Source organism: Bactrocera oleae, chromosome 3 (assembly GCF_042242935.1).
Source record: "Bactrocera oleae isolate idBacOlea1 chromosome 3, idBacOlea1, whole genome shotgun sequence".
NCBI classification, from domain to species: domain Eukaryota; kingdom Metazoa; phylum Arthropoda; class Insecta; order Diptera; family Tephritidae; genus Bactrocera; species Bactrocera oleae.
This window is the reverse complement of record NC_091537.1, coordinates 58,601,876-58,622,212: the sequence shown is the minus strand read 5'-3', so window position 1 is coordinate 58,622,212 and position 20,337 is coordinate 58,601,876. Positions and strand designations below refer to the sequence as shown.

General features: G+C 34.0%; 1 protein-coding gene across 2 annotated transcripts in view; it reads right to left on the bottom strand.

Annotated features, from left to right (window-relative positions):
* Positions 1 to 5,790: 5,790 nt before the first annotated feature.
* Positions 5,791 to 20,337, bottom strand: part of LOC106619859 (uncharacterized) — a 104,237-nt gene continuing 89,690 nt past the window's right edge. The window contains exons 2-6 of one of the 2 annotated variants that reach the window (XM_036357950.2): positions 19,273 to 19,377; positions 12,685 to 12,883; positions 10,927 to 11,105; positions 7,331 to 7,493; positions 5,791 to 7,204 (exon numbers count right to left, since the gene is read on the bottom strand). In XM_036357950.2, the coding sequence (XP_036213843.2) occupies positions 6,084 to 7,204; positions 7,331 to 7,493; positions 10,927 to 11,105; positions 12,685 to 12,883; positions 19,273 to 19,377 (1,767 nt within the window). In that variant the 3' untranslated portion in view covers positions 5,791 to 6,083. The remainder of the gene's footprint in view (positions 7,205 to 7,330; positions 7,494 to 10,926; positions 11,106 to 12,684; positions 12,884 to 19,272; positions 19,378 to 20,337) is intronic. The other variant, XM_036357951.2, reaches the window with a different exon arrangement.

The window sequence follows — 20,337 nt, the reverse complement described above, 5'->3', positions numbered from 1 at the left end:
GAGTCTAAATTCATTTAAGCTAGTGGTATATCCATATTCTGTGTGTATAAAACGGCTTTTGTTTTAAGAACATATTTTCTTTGAATTTTGATGTGCATGTAAGTGTTTTAAGGCAAGCAACTTAATTTTGCGGGTGTATGACGTTGTAGTGGCCTTTCGTACTTATTGTACTTGCGGTTGTTTCTTTTATAATTTTATTATTTGTATTGTTTGTTTAAAATTTCTTTACCATCGGCTTATTAAGGTTAGCGACTCCACGCCTGGCTCAGATATGGCCAGAATGGCTACTCCTTTGAGAAAATGCCCTGATGTTAGGACAGAGAAATTAGAGGGGACTTGCGAGAGTACAGTGATTGGCCGTAAATTGAGAACGGCTTCTTTTCGAGTTAGTAATGTGGTAAATTCGATATATTTATATTTGCATTATCCATCTACTTTCGACTTTCTAGAACAACTATGCTGCGAACGATATTATGTATAGACGTGGGCGATTGTGGCCAAGAATCGGGAGATTCGGATATCGTTTAGATTGTTTGAGAATTGTCACCAAAATTTTCGTTTGTATCATAATTGGCGAAAGCCATCCTGCGGGGTCGAAATTATTATTGCGGATAATGCAGATATTGACTCAGCAGGATATGAAAACTGGTCAGATATCGAACTCCATTGGCTTCCCTGTATTTTTATGTTGTACTGCTCTTTTCAAATTGAAGATAATTAATTTACAACAAATTTTCTTTTGGAATATTTAGTACTATATTTGGATGATTTGGTTGAATTATATATATTTGTGTTTTTAGAAGAAGCTCTGATTTGGTTTTTTGCGAGTGTTGGAAAATTGTGGCTTTGGTGGTAGTCGTACGACGTGCTGACCATTATTTGATCGAGTAGTTGTGGCTTTGTAGAAGTCTTCACAATACTGATCTTGTATGAGGGGGCGTTTTTCAAACTCCCGATATTTCCTTAATTGTGAATTAATTTATTCGTTTGACATTTCCTCAACTTGAGTTGTCATGGTGGTAACTGGTTACGTAACTAGTCCACTTAGAATCCAACCGAATATAGTATTTTGGGCTAGAAGAGTCGTTGAAATTTTTTCAACACCTTGAAGTATTATTTGCGGTATAAGATCGCTGCCTACTATTATATCTATTTGATCGGGGGTATTGCAGTTGGTGTCTGCTAGCTTCAGGTGTACCTTTTGCCAATGCTTGCTATTTGTGTGATAGCTTGGTAGCATATTTGTAAGTTGCGGTAAGACTATAGCTTCTGCTTGAATGTGCTTATCCGCTTGGGGGGAAATTACTGCAATGGGGCAAATTGGGCTCGATGGAGACGACTGCTGTGGGTAGTAGTATTTTCGCTGTGTAGCGTTTGAGCGACTTGTGCCTTTGAGCAACATGGTGTCTTTGTACAATTTTGTGGATTTTGGTTTTTTGGAGTTGTTGTTACAACTAAATCTATGGTTCTTTTCGTATAAGCACTTCTTTGTGGTGAAATAGGAGATTTGCTATAATGCAGCTTTGAGTGGTGTCATTTGTGACAATATAAGCAATTGAATTTGCTTTTGCAATTTTTATATGTATGCGCATGTGACGATCAATTTGTACAAATTCTTTTTGATCTGACAAAATTATGTCGTTCGATAATATTAAATTTTTTGAATTTCTCGCAAGATTTCAGCTTATGCCCCCCTGTACATAGTTCGCATGGCGTTTGCTTGTACTCTTCGGGTGTGAACGTTTGATTTTTGAAGAAGCTTCTATTTAAATTGTTGTTGATACTGGCTTGTGGTCTGTGGAAACTTTTATTTATGTCGTGTTGAACGCTTTTCATTCTGACAACTTTTTTGTCTACCCTTTCTGCGATTTCGTATTAGGTAGTTAGAAAATCTTTCATTTGATGCCACGTGGGGCATTTTCTTCGTGATGAAAGCGATTGCTTCCATGGAAGTAATGATTTTTCTGGTAATGCTGCGGTGCATATGTTTACCAGTATACGGTCCCAGCTGTCTGTGGGAATATTTTGTGTCGATAAAAACGACAAACAGTTTAAAACAGTGGATTGTAGTCTTATAAATTCTTCACTTGTTTCTTTTTGAATCTTAGGCAAGTTTATAAGTGTCGTTACTTGTTTATCGACTAAAATTCTTTTATTTTCATATCTTGCTTTTAGAGCTTCCCAAGCCAAATTGAAATTGTCATCATTTGGTGCGAACTGTTTTACTATTGCGCTTGCTTGACCTTTTGTTTTGTAAAGGAGGTGATACAATTTTTGCACTTTTGATCAATTGGGCTGCCTTGGTCCAGTTGTTGGCAGTAGAGGGCCTAATTGAGCGTTTGGCCATAGGGGTGCAGCTCGTAGTAGATGATTCCTTGCCAATCCCACCAAACACACAGCAAAACCTTCCTGGCCGTTAATCCGGTCTTGGCCAACGCCAGTCACAATCCGCTTCAGAATCGGGTCGATTTTGTGGCGATTCAGTAGCGATTTGCAGATGGAAATTCAGTCCATCATGTTTTTTTGCGTTAGTTCGTGTGGCACCCAAACAGCGAGCTTCTTTTTGAATCCAAGGTTATGCAAATGGTTCCAAACGGTTTTCTCTCTTATCTTTAGTTCCTCAGCAACTAAATAAGTGCTCACGTGACCGTTTGTTTCCACTATTTCCATGATTTTATCGCAATTTTCGACGACAGGCCTCCCGACATCCCGGTGCATCTTTGACATCGAAATTACCGGAACGGAACCTAGCAAACCACTTTTGTGCTAGACGTTCGTTTACAATATGACGATGTCGCGTTTTTTAAAAAATGCAAAATTAAATGTATTTTTTCCGTAAGAACCTTCTACAGAGTATTAGAAAACTACAAAAACAAAACAGCCAAATCGGTCTGGCCGTTCTCAAGTTATGGCGTGACAACGGGAAACGGGTTTCATTTTTATATATATAGATATATACAAGTATGTATACAGTCTACCATCCTATAATGCGGTACTCTCAGAACGCGGTAAGCACTCACCGCGTTGACTGTATATGTTTAGTAAAAATATAACGATATATATATTTGTAATATGTAAGCGTTAATTCGATATATATATATGTTTGTTTGTTGTGTTTTTATTTTTTTCTTTGTTTGTTTTAGGTTTGATATTTTGCCTTGGCTTATTGCTTTATTAAGCAAAAGGGGTATTGCTGGATTAATGTGCAAGTATATACTGGAATTGGTTTTTTGGTTCTTGATGTTGTGTTTGAATACACGAAGGTAAGCTATTAATTGGGCAATAGGTTAAGATTAATTTTTTTTTGTTTTTAAATATATAAGTATGTATTTGGAAATATACGTTATATCAGACTGTGTTCAGGTTTTCCAGCAAAATAAACTCGAAACTGTGACAGTTTGGTAACCGTTTTTTATGCTGTTAAAACGGATTTTCTGTTACAGGTTTTATATTATAATATGTAAATGAAAATTTTAAATAAAACCCGTGCACAAAACAAAACCAATAAAGTCTCCAAGGGTTTCATCAAAGATATTGAAAGAATAAATTAACATCTTAGTGAATTTAATATCCCATTTCCAGATAAACCTGCAATGATCTCTGGTAACTGTGAAGTAGATAAAGTAGCCAGACCAGAGACCACCGTACAATTAAACTCCAGAAAAGGGGGAATTTATATCCGATAGATTTTTTAGATATTTAATCGACAAATATGGTATGTTATAAATTAAGCTGAGTCTCGGTGGAGGCAGTCCCTGACTTACTAAGCAGGCAAACGTGGCATGAATGTAATATGAACCGCACATGCCGACTATTAAAACTCAAAAGGAATGACATAAGAAATCTAGTAGGAATGCTAACAGGTCACTGTCTAATAGCCGGACATGTCAGCAGACAAGAAAAACCACGAAATGACTGTTGTAGAAGCTGTAAGGAGGTAGAAGAAAAAGAGACTATAAGATATCTTTTATGCGAATGTAAAGCTTTGTAAGGGTTCCTTAACGACGTTACGGAGGTTGCACATATAAAACTTTTTGTACCGATTCACTTCATCAAAAGCGCGGGGTGGGTCAGAGAGGACATATGTTAATAGGGTGAAGGAACTTTAGTCCCGGTGGTTTCACAATGAACCTCCTAAAAGGCTAGATGCGTCATCAGACATTCACTCTACCTACCTTACCTATCATTACAATTTAGTGCCCCAGTAAGTGATAACTGAAAGTGCCGTTAAGTCAAAAAGGTATCGCAGCATTAGGTCTGAAAGAAAATTTAGGGCTAAGCTTACCTTACCGAATATTTGGGAAACCATAAAACCATTTTAGAACAGTACCGTGTTACAATGATATAAGATTCAAGTCATAGAAGTCTCACATCTTGTAGTGATGTGAAATTACTTTGGGGACCAAATTAAAATTTAATCCTATAGTATTTCGAACTTCCTAACCGCTCCTTGGAATGTCCCTTATTACAGACGACTAATTGGAAGGATTTTTTCAGTCGAAGACCTGACTTCGCGGTCAGTTGCTTGCAGAACAAGTCTGTTGGTAGTAAATGTAAAATGATGTTATGTGCATAACTTGGCCTATGTTCACCACCGATGCATATACTAGCTGACCTCTTCATGCTTTGTATACGCCTTACCGCTTATTTCTTTTCCATGATGGTGGCCAATATACCGTATGTCATATCCGGCCTTACATCTGCTGTGTAGAGCCAATAAGTTACACGGAGCGTTGGTCCCCATTTGAGCCAGACCATCCTTTTACAGGTGTAAAGTGCTGTATCTGCTGTTTTTACGCTAGTGCCTAAGTTTGGTTTCCATGAAAGCTTCCTATCTTAAATTAGCCCACGTCGCCATCCTTATCTCCTATTGTTAGCCTGGTATCATTTATTAATGGCGGCATAACTTCTGGCCTTCTGCGATTCTTAGTAAACGTTACTAGCTCTATCTTACAAGCTTTAGTCCGCACGATACTGCCCATCGATTTATGTCATTTTATAATGTTTGCGTGAGGTTATCGAAGGTATTTGGGAATTTACATCTAACCGAAGTGGCTTGAGCATCTATTCAATCAAGGTTCAGAAATGTCCAAACATTTAAGCACGCCCATTATGGCCTTAAGCTGGCTGTTATTGGTAGCAGCTTGAATGGCTAGGAAAGCCACGAGGGTGTAATCTTTTATCTTCAGAGATTTTTCAATTTGTGTTACCACTGAACTTAGTGCTGTTTCTGTGTATTTTTTTTTAGAATACGCATGCTGCGAAATATTCAGTTTTTCTGGGTTTAATTTGTCTCTTATGTTTCTATTAGTCTTTCCAACGTTTTTAAGAGGAAGGAGGAAAGACTAATTGGTGTGAAATCCTTTGGACTTGTATGTGAGCTTTTGCCCGCCATTGGTATATATATCACTTTAACTTTCCTCCATAACGAGATAATATATTATACATAGTTTAATAGCAGTGCTCCTTTAAAAATTGTTACTAACCAGACTTTTATGTAGTTCTGGGACTGCTGTAGTTGAGCCGGTAATAAACCGTCAGGTCCCGACGATTTGAAGATCTTCAAACTGCTTATCGTCCAATATACATTGCTTTGTAATGTAATGATACTTGTCTGGTGGGACTTTGAATTCGCACTAATGTTATCCTAAAATTTGAATTTCAAGTTATGAATATACTTGTAATATATGTCTGGGCCACCATTCTGTTTGGTATAGCACTGAAAAGTGATTTAATAATAAAATAATAAAAGCGGTTTGTTTATGTATAAAATGTATGTGCAGATATATGTACTCGTATATGTATTTGTATTTCATTTATTCACACTTTGCATTTGAATATTGTACAAATGATGACTTTGTTTATGAATTAGACATTTTAATAAAAACTACTTACTGATATTAATCTATAGTGCACTTTAAAGAAAAATTGGGATTTAGCTATCAAATATATTTATATTTTAAAAGCTAACAATAATTTTTAATTGCACAATAAAGATGTGCAAAGGTAAGTATGTAAGTACAATATACAAAGTCAGCTTTAAGTGAAGCAAGCTTACATCGATGGACCGTACAATGTGATGTCTACTGGCCAAGCTTAGCTGGACTGAGTAATAGCTCCGGTTCAAATATACTTAATGGATTATTTTGTTGCGTAACATATTTATTATCATGCGATATGATTGCGTTTGTAGAAGTACTGTCAAGTAATTGATCTGGTCTTGTCCAAGTTTTTTGTATTACTGTAACCTGTGAGGGTGATAAAGCAGACGGGTCATCTGATTCACTATCTGATGATGATAACAGAGGAGAAGGAAATATAAAACTAGCTTTCGAAAAACCCGATGTGGATAAATGCAAATTTTTGGGCTCGGGTTGATTCACTACTGGCTTCGCAATAGTTGTGGTATAATCTTCAATTTGTCCTGGAAGAAAAACCGACTGTGCCCTTGAGCACATATTTGTAGTTATAGGAGTATTGGAAACAGATGAATTATTATTTGAAACTAATGCACATGGTGAGATAATTGTGGAAACGTTTGACTCAGTGTTCCTGCCTGTTTCGATATTAGAATGTATATTGTCCTGTTTGAGTTTCTGTTCAGACCCCATTGATGCAGACATTAGTGTTGTTGTAGCCGATGTAGATGTGTTATGTACTCCTACTGTACTAGCATTATCCGTAAATCCAGAATAATTGTATGTGTTATTCGAAGTAGAAGAGCTAGTGCCATGTATTAGAGCTGGTGTTAATTCCCTAGCTGCTGTTGTTGGTTTGATCGACAAAGAAGTTTCCATTAGAAAGTTGGCATCCTTAGTATAATTTGGGGCAATGGGAGCGTGTGGTTGTACTTCCGATATCAATTTATTGTTCAGTGCGATACGTTGTCGTGACAATTTGCTAATGGAATTCGAGCTTATAGGTTCTGGAGTTAGCATTATTGAAAATGAAGGTAATTGCTGATCTAATGACACTTCTGGCATTTCAATTGAGTCTTGGCCTGGAGCTTTTTTTGAAGATACATTTGTAAATTGTTCAGTTGAGGTTGTGTTTGTATTGATGGCAGTTACATGTATCATACTTTCTGCACCGGAAATATTCCCGTCGTTGCCATTGACTTTGTTGTTTGAGTCGGTATTTTCTCTGCGGCTCAAGTGCTCTACTTCATCCCCTCTTAAAAACTCAGATTTTTTTGGAGTGGACTCTGTAAATATTATTTTTATTTATGTTATTATTTTGGCGGATATGAATCACAGCTTAGAATATCATAGGACCCTTCTAATATATTTTGCAAATATGATGAGACATATACTTGTATATTAACACTTACCTCTTAAATTTTCTGGCTCTTTGATTATTGGAACTATCCTATTTAATGATGCCTTCTGTTCATTCTGCATAAAAAGTGATGTAGTCGCGATTTGTCTCAGTGCTTCCATTCCTTCATTGATTATTTTATTACTGCCACGTTTGTGTGCAAGTGGGTATTTTGGCTAAATAGTAAAGAAGTAACATTATAGAGTTTTTGGAACTGATAAAATATTGCTCAAAATTAAGGAAATTTTTTTCTTTGAGGTGGTTCATACGCTAAACTAAATTTTTTATCCTCCATTCAATGTGTACGTAGATATACTCACTCTGAATACAACAAACTGTTCGCTAACCTCCTTACGTTCTTTGCTGAATTTTTACCTTCATTGATATAATTATTTATTGTTAAATTTTAATAAAGTTTGAAATTTGACTTAAATAATGTTTTTATAAAAAGTTTGAGTCAATATACAATACATACATAAACATTCTGACAAAAAAAGATGTCATGGTGCTGAGAATATACCTGGACTTTCTCTCATTACTTGAGTCTGTAAATGGTAGGGCTAGCCTGATGTGTCCCGCTTCTGACAATGCCCAGGACAAGGAAAAAAATAAAATCTTTTATAATTCTCTCTTTAATTTCCTACAACATGTATAGCGACCGCAAAGTTTACACAGTCTTCGAGAAACATAGTGATATGGACCAAAACCATTGCTTTGATATCGATTCGCAATACCTATGCAAAGCGAAATCACATTAAGTTAAATGATTATTATCTAGTACAGTATCCTGCGCTTAATTGACCTAAGGTCAATAGATTTTTTCGCTTATTTGAACCACCTCAACGGCCAAAAATATTATATATTGTATACAAATCACGTGTAAATTTTCTCGCATAATTGAATCCGGTTAATTGGTTTGCTCGCATAATTGGTTAAAAATATGTGTTATTGAAAAAAAAGAAACCTTTAATTTCCCCTGGCTAATGTCTTTGGTTAAGTTTGGTCAGTTCTCGAAGAAGAAAATACATATGTACTTCAAAGATATTTTTATTCAGAAAACAAGTTTTAATGTGAATTAGGGAATATGGAATCGCATGTTATTTCATGTAGATTGAAAAATATACAAAACAAAAATTTACAGACTTCTTCAACTAACATTTTAGAAATGTTAACAACGATCTCTTAATATTTGAATGAAAATGCTGCACATTAACAATAATATGAACTAGTTTGTTTCTTCTTTTGTTTTTTATTATGTACACTCTTGCAAATATTGCTAAAAGTATAACAGTTTTGTTCACCTAACGGTTATTTGTATCACCTAAAACTAATCAAGATAGATATGGAGTTATGTATATATAAATAACGGGACGAATTGTCCGTCTGTCTGTCTGTGCAAGCTGTATTAACTTGAGTAAAAATTGAGATATCATAATGAAACTTGGTACACGTGTTCCTTGGCAAAAAATTATGGACGAGTTTGTAGGTGGCGTAATCGAACCATTTTTACCTCCACAAAACGCAATTAAACGAAAATCTATAAAGTGCCACAACTAAGCACTTAATTAAGATATAAAACTGTAATTTGGCACAGTGGATTACAGTAGCAAGAGGCACATGTGGGCTAAACATTTTTAAGAAATGGGCATGGCTCCGTCTTATAATAGGTTTAATGGTAACTTCGCCCAAGCTAAATCCCTTTAATCAATAAATAAATATGTGAGATACATAAAATTTTACACCTAGAAGGATACAAGAGAACTTTATAGGAGCCGGGGTCAAAATTGGACGATGGGCGTGGCACCGCCCCCATTTCGATGAAAACCCATATCTTTGGACTGACCCAACCGATCTCGGCCAAATTTGGTATGTAATATTATTTTGACATTCCTATGTTTCAGTGCGAAAATTTGCGAAATAGGTCTACAACCACGCTTACTTCACATATAACACAATTTTAAATTCCATATGATTCTTTCACTTTCCAGTATGCAAATTAAGCACCAATGAATATATCTGGATAAAACTTTGCACGAATAATGTCTTTGAGTTGCGCCACTTTGTTACAAAAATTGTTCAAAGTGGACTAAAATTATTGAAGCCGCCAGATGCCGAATATGTAGAGCCCAGTTCCTACAGCGAACATTTTATCGAAAATATCATTCAATCGGTAAGATATACTCATATTATAAAAATTCGAAGATAATCTTTTTCTGACAATAATATGTCTGTATGTCAAAAATTGGTTGCATTGGGTCAAAAATTCCTTTATCCCCCTTATACCTAATAGAAAGATTTACGAACTACAGGCTGACTTTATATCGCATATATCGGCAAATAAGTAAGATACCTTAGCAAAATTTACTGCAGGTATAATATTGGATATACTATAGTTTAATGCCGAAAATATGTGAAATTGGTCCACAAATTATCCAAAGTATCAATACTACATATATTGATTTTCGTTGTTTTAACAAGCCTTAGGCACCTTAAGGTATTTCCTGGCTTTGATACTTGCAAGTTGCAAGAGTATGAACTGTTCGGTTTCACCCCAACTTAGCGCTTCCTTACTTGTTTTTTTTTTGTATAACATTGATCTCTAAATATATAAGTGCATTGTCTTGTTTTTGTTCAGCATATTTTTTACGTTAAAAGTTAAAAATGTTATTTAAATATTATTACTAAAAACTAAATAAATAATTAAAGTGCACATATGGATTTTATATAATTGATTAAATTTTCTAATTAAGCAGGATTCCTGTAACTAAACGAAATGTCGCATAAAACGAATATAGAAAACGATATCTCCTTGTCTAACAGTGGATGCTAGGGAAGATTTGGATTAATTTCGTCTACCTTCGGTACCAAACCAAATTTTGCTTCAAAATATACACTCACTTATTCATTAAGGCGCCTCACATATTGACAAACACATGTACGTGGACTATGGAAAATAAACCGGAAATACGCGAATATTTTAATTGCATCAATGAGGATTGGGTAGTACATTTTATTAGATTGCTACTGTGTAAAAACGAAACCAACTAATATTTTTATTTTGACCGCATGTGGAACCGTGGGTTCTGTGGATTTTAGTCAAATGAAAAAGTGTTTTAACGAGTTTCAACTTGGTCGCAGCTTTTGCTAGGTCAACTATATGGTTACTTAAAAATTTCAACGCGTTTTTCTCGAAACTGTGTTTTCAAAGCCGGTTGTCAAGATTTCTCGAAAATTACTCAACCGATCTTGGTGAAATTTTATAGAAGTGTTTGAGATACAATTTTTTTTTACAACTATTAAAAAAAAATGTCGAGCAAATTTGACCAAAATTTTCATTTTGTTGGAAAAAAACTGCCAAAATTCCAATTAAATTTTGTTTTCCTTCGGTCAAGCACTAGTTTATAGTCTTAACTAAAACACATATACTTTTTTTAATTTTATGGCGGAGTTTTAATTTATTTTTTTTATTAAAAATCTCAGAAATTATCTTTAAATATGTAACTTTAAGACAGAAAAAAGTTTGAATTAAATAAATAATTTTTTATACAGAAAAAAAATTATTGAAAAAAGGCATTTTTTTACCCGACGAAACCCATGTAATTAACTTACCTGTAATGTCGGTCGTCGGGCTATTGAAACACGTTTGCTTTCTCCACGGAGTAATGATGTAGTATAATCGGCATCAATTTTGTTGCAATCTTTCTTAAAAGTTTTTTTATTTGTTGAAATGCAGTGAGAAGGGCATATACAAAATAGTATTCGCAGCATACAACAAACGAATCCTAGTCCTAAAATATATATTTTTTACTTTTGAGCATACAAATGCATATTACTATATTTTTCATAATATTTAACTTAATAGTGATAAGAAAATTTTTCTTCTCTACAACTATCAATTTTATTGACAAAATTTTTAGGCTATGCGTAGTTTCTATCGCGGGCTTTGAGCGTGGGGACTGATTCTAGAAATTCCGTAACGGAAATAAACCCAACACGATCACAACGATGTTTGCATAACGCATGAAGAGCAGGGTGATTCCAAAATATTGTAATAATATTCAAGATACAATTTTTTAATGGCAAATAAAAATACGGAATTTAATAATAATAACCCATCGATTACCCTCCTCCCGCCCAACCGACGCGAGGGGCACAATCCACATACGTGCTGAATTAGCCGAGTCAGAAAAGGCAAGTGAAATTTTAAGTGTTGAAATCTAAAACTGCTCAGCTACAGAAACAAAGATTTCAACAGCTAAGATTTATAGTTCCGATTTAATAAATTGTTAAATTTTCATTTATTAAGAGAAAACAATAAAGTCTTTTAAATTTTGAAAAGTGAGTCAGATAAGTCAAATGTGCTAGAATGAGAATTAAAATCATGACATATACGGGGGAATGGTTCGTTTAGTTCGAAATTTGATCTTATAAAAATTTAAATATTTAATAAAAATAAATTATTCAATATTCGGAGTCATGATATTAGTAACATTATTATTATTTTGGTAAATAGCTTGAACAATACAATTGAAATTAGGTATTTCAATCGGATTATCAATGGTAATAAATTTCCAGTTACATTGGCTGGCGATTTCAACATCGACTTCGCTGATAAAATATCAGAGCGGTTGATAACTGTTCTTTCGGAAAAATTTTATTTGAAAATTAATAATGATCCACAAGAATCCACAACAAAATCTGGAACCACCACTGACATCGTATTTTCCAGATATTTATATTAGTCTCAAACTTATGATACTTATTTCAGTTACCATAAACCTATAGTTTCAATGATAAAAATATAACAATATTAACTTCTCATTTATTCAATAAAAGAAAAAAATTTAAATTGTTATCGAAGAAAAAAGTTGAATTAATATTAAAGAAAAGAAAATACTGCATAAAAAATAAATAAATACAAGTAATTATAATTGCATATGTTAATATCAAATGTTATGCAATAGCTTTACCGCGGCAGTCCTCGAGTACCACACGTCTTTTTTTGTTTCCTTATTCTAATATATCCTTAAAATGAGGGAATAAATCAGAAAAATCATAAAGTCTGAGCAGTCATTGAAGTGTTTCGATTTCTATCCTACTTTGACAAAGTGTTGGTCATAAGCAATGGAACATATGGGCCATGTTCATGTGGACCAAACATTACAAGACAAATTCATTACAGTGTCACCAGTTTAATTTCAACTTATATTTGGTATGCATCAATTTCAGTTTAATTTTATTAAAAATACCTTCAGTTTCAATAAGATCGTTGCCATCAAAATATATGTAATAATTGTATGGCTAATTAATGGCCAAAAAATCAAAAATACCAATATATTAAATTGAATGTTAAAAATGTACAGTTACCTATTAATGATGGTCCAATGAGTCTCAGTTCTACTGTTTTAAATCCTTTTTCACCTGTACCTACAAATGCTATTACCAAACCCAAAGCTATTGTCCCAAGACCCACATAGAGAAATGTATTGGCAAATGTGCTAGGACCTCGTAATACACCCAAGAGATCTTCATCGTCAGAAGAGCCGCCTAGTGATGAATCTTGAACCTGTAAAAAAATTTGTTTATAATTATTATTTCCACGCTACTTTTACCACCGCAAACCGCGCGCGGGGCGGTGTACCATTGCCTTGCGTACTATTGGTTTCGGCATTACTTTACTTTTTTTTATGCATTACTTTTATAAAGTTATGTAAAATTATTTAAAAGTTATCTGTTCAAATGTTACATGTTTTTAGTATAGCCGCTTTTTGACTTTGTGCTGGTAATTTTTATACTCTCGCAACCTGTTGCTACAGAGTATAATAGTTTTGTTCACCTAACGGTTGTTTGTATCACCTAAAATTAATCGAGTTAGATATAGGGTTATATATATATAAATGATCAGGATGAAGAGACGAGTTGAAATCCGGGTGACTGTCTGTCCGTCCGTCCGTCTGTCCGTCCGTCCGTCCGTGCAAGCTCTACCTTGAGTAAAAATTGAGATATCTTTATGAAACTTGGTAGACATGTTTCATGGTACCGTGAGACGGTTGGTATTGCAGATGGGCGTAATCGGACCACTGCCACGCCCACAAAACGCCATTAATCAAAAACAAATAACTTGCCATAACTAAGCTCCGCAATAAGATACAAGACTGTTATTTGGTACACAGGATCACATTAGGGAGGGGCATCTGCAGTTAAAATTTTTGTTTAAAAAGTGGGCGTGGTCCCGCCTCTAATAGGTTTAATGTGCATATCTCCTAAACCGCTAATGCTATGATAACAAAATTCACTGGAAGCAAATGTTTTTAGCACTTCTAGTGACGATGTGAAAATAGTTGAAATCGGGTGGCAACTCCGCCCACTCCCCATATAACGGTACTGTTAAAAACTACTAAAAGCGCGATAAATCAAGCACTAAACACGCCAGAGACATTAAATTTTATCTCTGAGATGGTATAAATTGGCTTTATAGAAACCGCGTTCATAATTAGACAGTGGGCGTGGCACAGCCCACTTTTAGGTGAAAACCCATATCTTGAAATCTGCTCAACCGATTTCAACCAAAATCGGTGCATAACGTTCTTTTCATGTTTCTATGCCATAGTGCGAAAATGGGCGAAATCGGACTACAACCACGCTTACTTCCCATGTAACACCATTTTCAATTTCATCTGATTCTTTCACTTTCCAGTATGCAAATCAGGTAAAAATGATTATATCGGGGTAAAACTTTGCGTGAATAATGCAATTAAAGTATGCCACCTTGCGGCCAAAAATTGTCTAAATCGAACCAAAACTGTTCAAACCCCTAAGTACTAAATATGTGGACCCCAGTGCCTATAGTTGACCTTCTACCGAAAATATCAGTCAATCCACAAAGAATTCTCAAACGAGTATACTATTTGACTGTGCGAGAGTATAAAATGTTCGGTTACATCCGAACTTAGCCCTTCCTTACTTGTTTTTCTCTTATTTTCATAATTTTAAGGTTTTTAATGAATGTTTTATGTAGTATACTTGTTGCATGTGGTATTATTTTAATTTTTTTCTGGTTCCAATTATTTTTAATTTCTTGGGTGAGTCGGTATATATTTATATTCTTTTTACGTATTAGCTGCGTATATTATTATCAATAGGTACGCTTATTTCAATTAGTTGTGTATTTTGTATTCTCTTGCACAGATTATAATAGTTTTGTTCACCTAACGGTTGCTTGTATCCCCTAAAAATAATCGAGTTAGATATAAGGTTATGTATATACCTATAAATGATCGGGATGATGAGACGAATAGAAATCGAGTTACCGTCTGTCTGTCCGTCCGCCCGCGCAAACGATAACTTGAGTATAAATTAAGATATCTTAATGAAACTTGGTACACATGTTTTGTGGCAAAAACGTGAGGACGAGTCCGCCTGAGCATACTATTTGCAACACCATCACCCATCTTGAGACCCAACATTCATTATTGGGTAATATTCGACAGAATAGACCACGTCCTGCACGCAGTGAAGAAAATATAGCGGCCGGTCGATTGGCCACCAATATCGTGTGATATCACACCGTTAGACTTTTTGATGTGGGGATATGTAGATTCAGGTCTTGGGGCAGAACATCACACGTGTCATTCGCCAGTTACCAGTCGAAATGCTCGTATGTGTCATCGAAATTCCGGATTCAACGGATGGACCAATTGAGACGTAGCCGCATCCAACATTTAAAAGAGATAATCTTCAAGAAATAAAAGCCAAAGAATGTTCTTTCGAATGATAATAAACATTCCTATTAAATTTGTACGGCATTTAAGTAGGGAACCTCGAAATTGATTACACTTTATATATCTGACAGACGAATCAACAATATAGCCTACTTTAAACTTTTTACCGAAAATATCGATTAATCTAAGAAATATATTATTGAAATTCAGAAAAAATATGTTTCCTATAATAATGTACTCTGGGGCCAAAAATGGATAAAATCGATACTTTCCTATCCCCCACATACCTAATATAAGAATTTTGAACTTCCGGTTGACGGTTATTTTAATATTAATTCGAGGTGAAACATATAATATAATATATAAGATGATACAAAAGGGCTTCATTGGAGCCGGGGTCAAAATTGGAGCATGATGCATCTTACTTCCCAAATATCAGAATTTTTCATTCCCCAAATTCTTACATTATACAGATGGTAAATCGAGACAAAAACGTTATGGAAATAAAAGTTTTCATAAAAAGTACTTCTAAGGTAAGGTCACGTCTAAAAATGGTCGAAATAATCGGACCATAAATTTTCAATTCCCCAGATATGATTTCCCGAATATGAGGACCCCGGTGCCTATACCAAATATATCGGTCAATGTCTGAGATCTATTATTGAAATTTAAAGATAATGTTTTTATGATTTTCAGATTTCCAAAAAAATATAAAATTGGGTCAGAACTACCTTTAGCTCCCATATATCCAATTAAAGAATATTAAAATTCTGGTGGATGGTTATTTTAATGTTAATTCGAGGAAAAACATACATGTTTTTAATTTTGTTTAGCGACACTTAAAAACCATTCATTAAAACCAATGATACCTTAGAGTCTGACATGCGCTGAATACATATACAAAATGTACGTACATATTTAACTCTATATCTATCGCGACTAGTCTTAGGTGATGCAAACAACCGTTAAGTGAACACAATTATTAAACTCTGTAGCAACATGTTGCGATTGTATAATAAGTATTTTCACATATATTAGACAAATTATATAAATAAAACACAAGTATGGAAGCACCGAGGAAATACCTTCAAATAATCGCAAAACTTTATTTCAAAAATTTTTGCGAAAGAATTCAATATTATTCCTGAATAAATTACAATCAAATTTGATATATTATTATCTTATATTACAGGTCATATATTCGCTTGGTTTTATTACTATATTTCGCGTCAGCGAAATTATTTTAAAATCATCGTCAAATGAGATATTTGTGATATGAATAAACTCAACCGAAGAGGCTAAATTAAGATACATATTAAGTTGATGCACAAAACGTCAACCAAAAGATCGGTATTGGTTACATTAAGGATATAGTTTGGACCAAGTTCTAGACTAATTCAATTCATGTTCTTCGCTAAATTATCTTTTTGACCAACCTAAACGGTTTTAAGTGAGGTGTAGGGCTGATTGCATTAACTTTGGACAATGCTCAGTTATACTCGAGAGCATATTTTCAATCAATTTATAAAAATAGTAGAAGCCCGACAGACATTGTACTGTCCCACGTCTCAAATGTAAACTTTTTGAAATTAGCTTTAACAATTAAACCGTTTTGATGAAAATTTTTATTAGAAACTTATTACAATATCTGACGTCATTGATATATACATATTTATCACAATATGACCAATCGATAGCGTGTCAATATGTATACTAGAATGCTTTCAGAGATGTTAATATTAGAAGCTGTATTAAATGAAAACTTGAAGTCGTTTTAATTGATTGTGAAAAGGTGGAATCTATTTTATAACGGGTATTTATTATTAGAGTTAATTATCTACAAAAACTGTAGTTATCGTAATGCCATAGGATGTACAATATTTTTGGTTAATACTTGAGAGGTATAAACAAATAAATTCGATGGTTTTCCTACTCTCGCGCACGTAACATTTAATTGGCCGTGAGAAAAGCACTGATTTTCTAAATCTAATCCACAAATCGTCATTGTTTGACCTTGTGCCTTATTAGTAGTCATCGCAAATGCCAAGCAGATGGTAAATGTTTAAATAGTACCGGCGAGTCTGAAGAAATCATTGGAATACGTGGCAGAAGTACAACTTCACCTTAAAATTTTCCACTCAAAATAGTGGCTTCGAAAATCTTGAACATGATGAATAACGAAAATCATTATATATGGGAGTTGGGATAATTCGTTGATCAATTTCACATATTTTTGGCATTAAACTATAGTATATCCAATATTATACGCACAATTAATTTTGTTAATATATCTTATATATTGGCCGATATATGCGAATAAAGTCAGCCGGAAATTCGAGCATTCTATTCGGTATATGGGGGTTAAGGAAAGTATTGTCCCGATTCAACCAATTTTTTACATACAGACATACTATTATCATATTTGCGGTATAAGGTCAGCCATAGACACTGGAGTTCACATCTTTGGTATCTGAGGGCTTGAACAGTTATGGTCCGATTTTGAAAATTTTTGATCATAGGAAGGCAAACTTTAATTGCACTATTCATGCAAGGTTTTATACCGATACATTCATTGGTGTTTGATTTGCATATTGGAAAGTGAAATAATCAAATTGAATTTAAAATTGTGTTATATGGGAAGTAGGGATGGTTGTAGTCCCATATCGTCTATTTTTCCACCATAACTTTGAATATCAGGACAATGTTCAGAACCGAATTTAATTGAAATTAGTGGAGTGGATATGGAGTTTCACCTAAATGTGCCACGCTCATCGACCAATTTTGACACCGCCTCCTATTGAGTACTCTGGTACCATCCGGGTATTTTGTATGTCTCTGGCGGTTATAGTTATTGATTTATCGAATGAATTTGGTTACTATAGGTTTAGCGGTTTAGGAGATATGTACATTAAACTTATAAGAGGTCAGGGCCTCGTCCAGTTTTTCAAAAATTTTTAAACCGCAGATTTCCCTTTTTAATGGAATTCGTTATACTTAACAACAGTCTTAAATTTTATTGTGGAGCTCGATTAATTGCGTTTTGTGGATGTGACAATGGTCCTATTCTGCCTATCTGCCAAGAAACATGTGTATAAAGTTTCATCAAAATAAAAATCAAACAACCGTTAGGTAAACTAAACTATTATACTTTCTAGCAGCATGTGACAAGAGTATAAAAAACTGGAAGAAGATAGTTTTTGTTAACTGTGTATCAAAAACAGGAAACTCATTCGGTTCTAAAATAGGAATTTTATATTTCTCTTTTGTAGATAAAAACAAGAATAAACGTTAACTTCGGTTGCGCCGAAGCTATAATTCCCTTCACAAATACAAAAGCCCCTTACAAGAACTTGATTCCGAACGTTCAATTTGTATGGCAGCTAAATGATATAGTGATCTGATCTGACCAATTTCTGTGGAGAATAATTTGTTGCCTTACGCAATAACTCGTGTCTAATTTCGTGAAGATACCTCGTCAAATAAAAAAATTTTCCATGCAAGCACTTTACTCAGATCGTTCAGTTAATATGGCAGCTATATGCTATAGTTATCCGATCTATACAATTTCTTCGGAGATTAGATTAATGCTTTAAATAATAATACATGCCAAATTTCGTGAAGATACCTCGTCAAATGAAAGAGTTTTCCATACAAGCACTTCATTCCTATTGTTCAGTTTGTATGGCAGCTATATGCTATAGTCATCCGATCTCAATAATTTCTTCGGAGATTACATTGTTGCCTTAACTAATAATCCGTGCCAAATTTCGTGAAGATACCTCGTCAAATGAAAGAGTTTCCCATACAAGTACTTGATTCCGATTGTATAGCAGCTATATGCTATAGTGGTCCGATATCGGCCGTTCCAACAAATGAGCAGCTTCTTTGTTAGAAAAAGACAGGTGCAATCGATAGCATAAAAACTGAGGGACTAGTTTGTATATATACAGACAGACGGACACACGGACAGACGGACATGGCTAAATCAACTCAGCTCATCATGCTGATCATTTATGAATATATTTTATAGGGTCTCCGACGTTTCCTTCTGGGTGTTACAAACTTCGGGGCAAACTTAATATACCCTGTTCAGGATATAAATATAATATTATTTTGATAAACGTTAGCAAGAGTACGCAATAAACACTTATAACATCAGCAACAGGCATTTATAAATGGCTTGTTATTTACAAACAGTCATTAAAAGTAAAAATTACAGATTTTAACAACTTACTCGATTACGTTTCACCCAACGGCGATGGCAGGCCGCCTGTTGTTGCGCTTCTTGAACGCTGCAACGTCGCCCTCGTTCCAGCCACGCAGCACGACCTCGTGTACACTGATATATTCCATATGTAAGTATAACATTTATCAACCAAACAAAAAGAGACGGTAATATAATACAAGTGTTATATATGATTCGCTTAAAGGGCAATTAATCATGCAATAAGCATTCATATACCATACATAAGTATGTATTTAAATATTTATATGAATACATAAATATAAGCACATAATTACATGAACAAATGCAAATGAACGTATGTTTATTTTTATTTACAAAGTGAATAGTAAAACAATCACAATTATATACAATCAAAATAATTTTTTGGTCTATGGCATATGCGTCTTGATTCGTGTACAACAAAATATTACACATACATAGATATATATTTGACAATTCGTTCTTGTTTTATATGGGACTAAGATTATTCGGGCAAGAATTTTATCTTATGAAATGATTAATTTTATACTTATTTCGCAGTAAGTTGTAAAATTGTACATTGTAAAATTTTTAATTTGAAAAAGGAAAAAAATCATAAAAATTTTAAACTTCAGTTTTGTTTAAAACTAAAACGGTTAAAAAAAAATTTTAAGAAGTGTAAAAGATATTCTTAAGAAATCGAATGGATTTTAATGCGAAGATTTTAAAAATGTTTGAAATGTCTTCTTCCATTACTTAAGCACAGTGAACTCACATGTTTGATCAATTCTTCCTATTTGGATGAAGAAAACTCACTCGGTAAGAGTCGAAAAAATCAGCACTGTGCTTATATGTAACTTAAAAATTTAAATAATATTTGTTATTCAAGTATATGAGTAAAACCACGTCAAGTGGACCCCCCATTTTCCACTTGATCATCGAATTTGAATGTGAGTATTTTTTCATAAAGTAGTCATCATAAGCAAGTAATCCCCTGCTCAGTTTTTTTAAATTTTAATTTTATTTTTTTAATTGAAAATTTATTCTACTTTTAGTTAAAAAATTAATAACTAGAAAACTATTGGTGATTTTTTA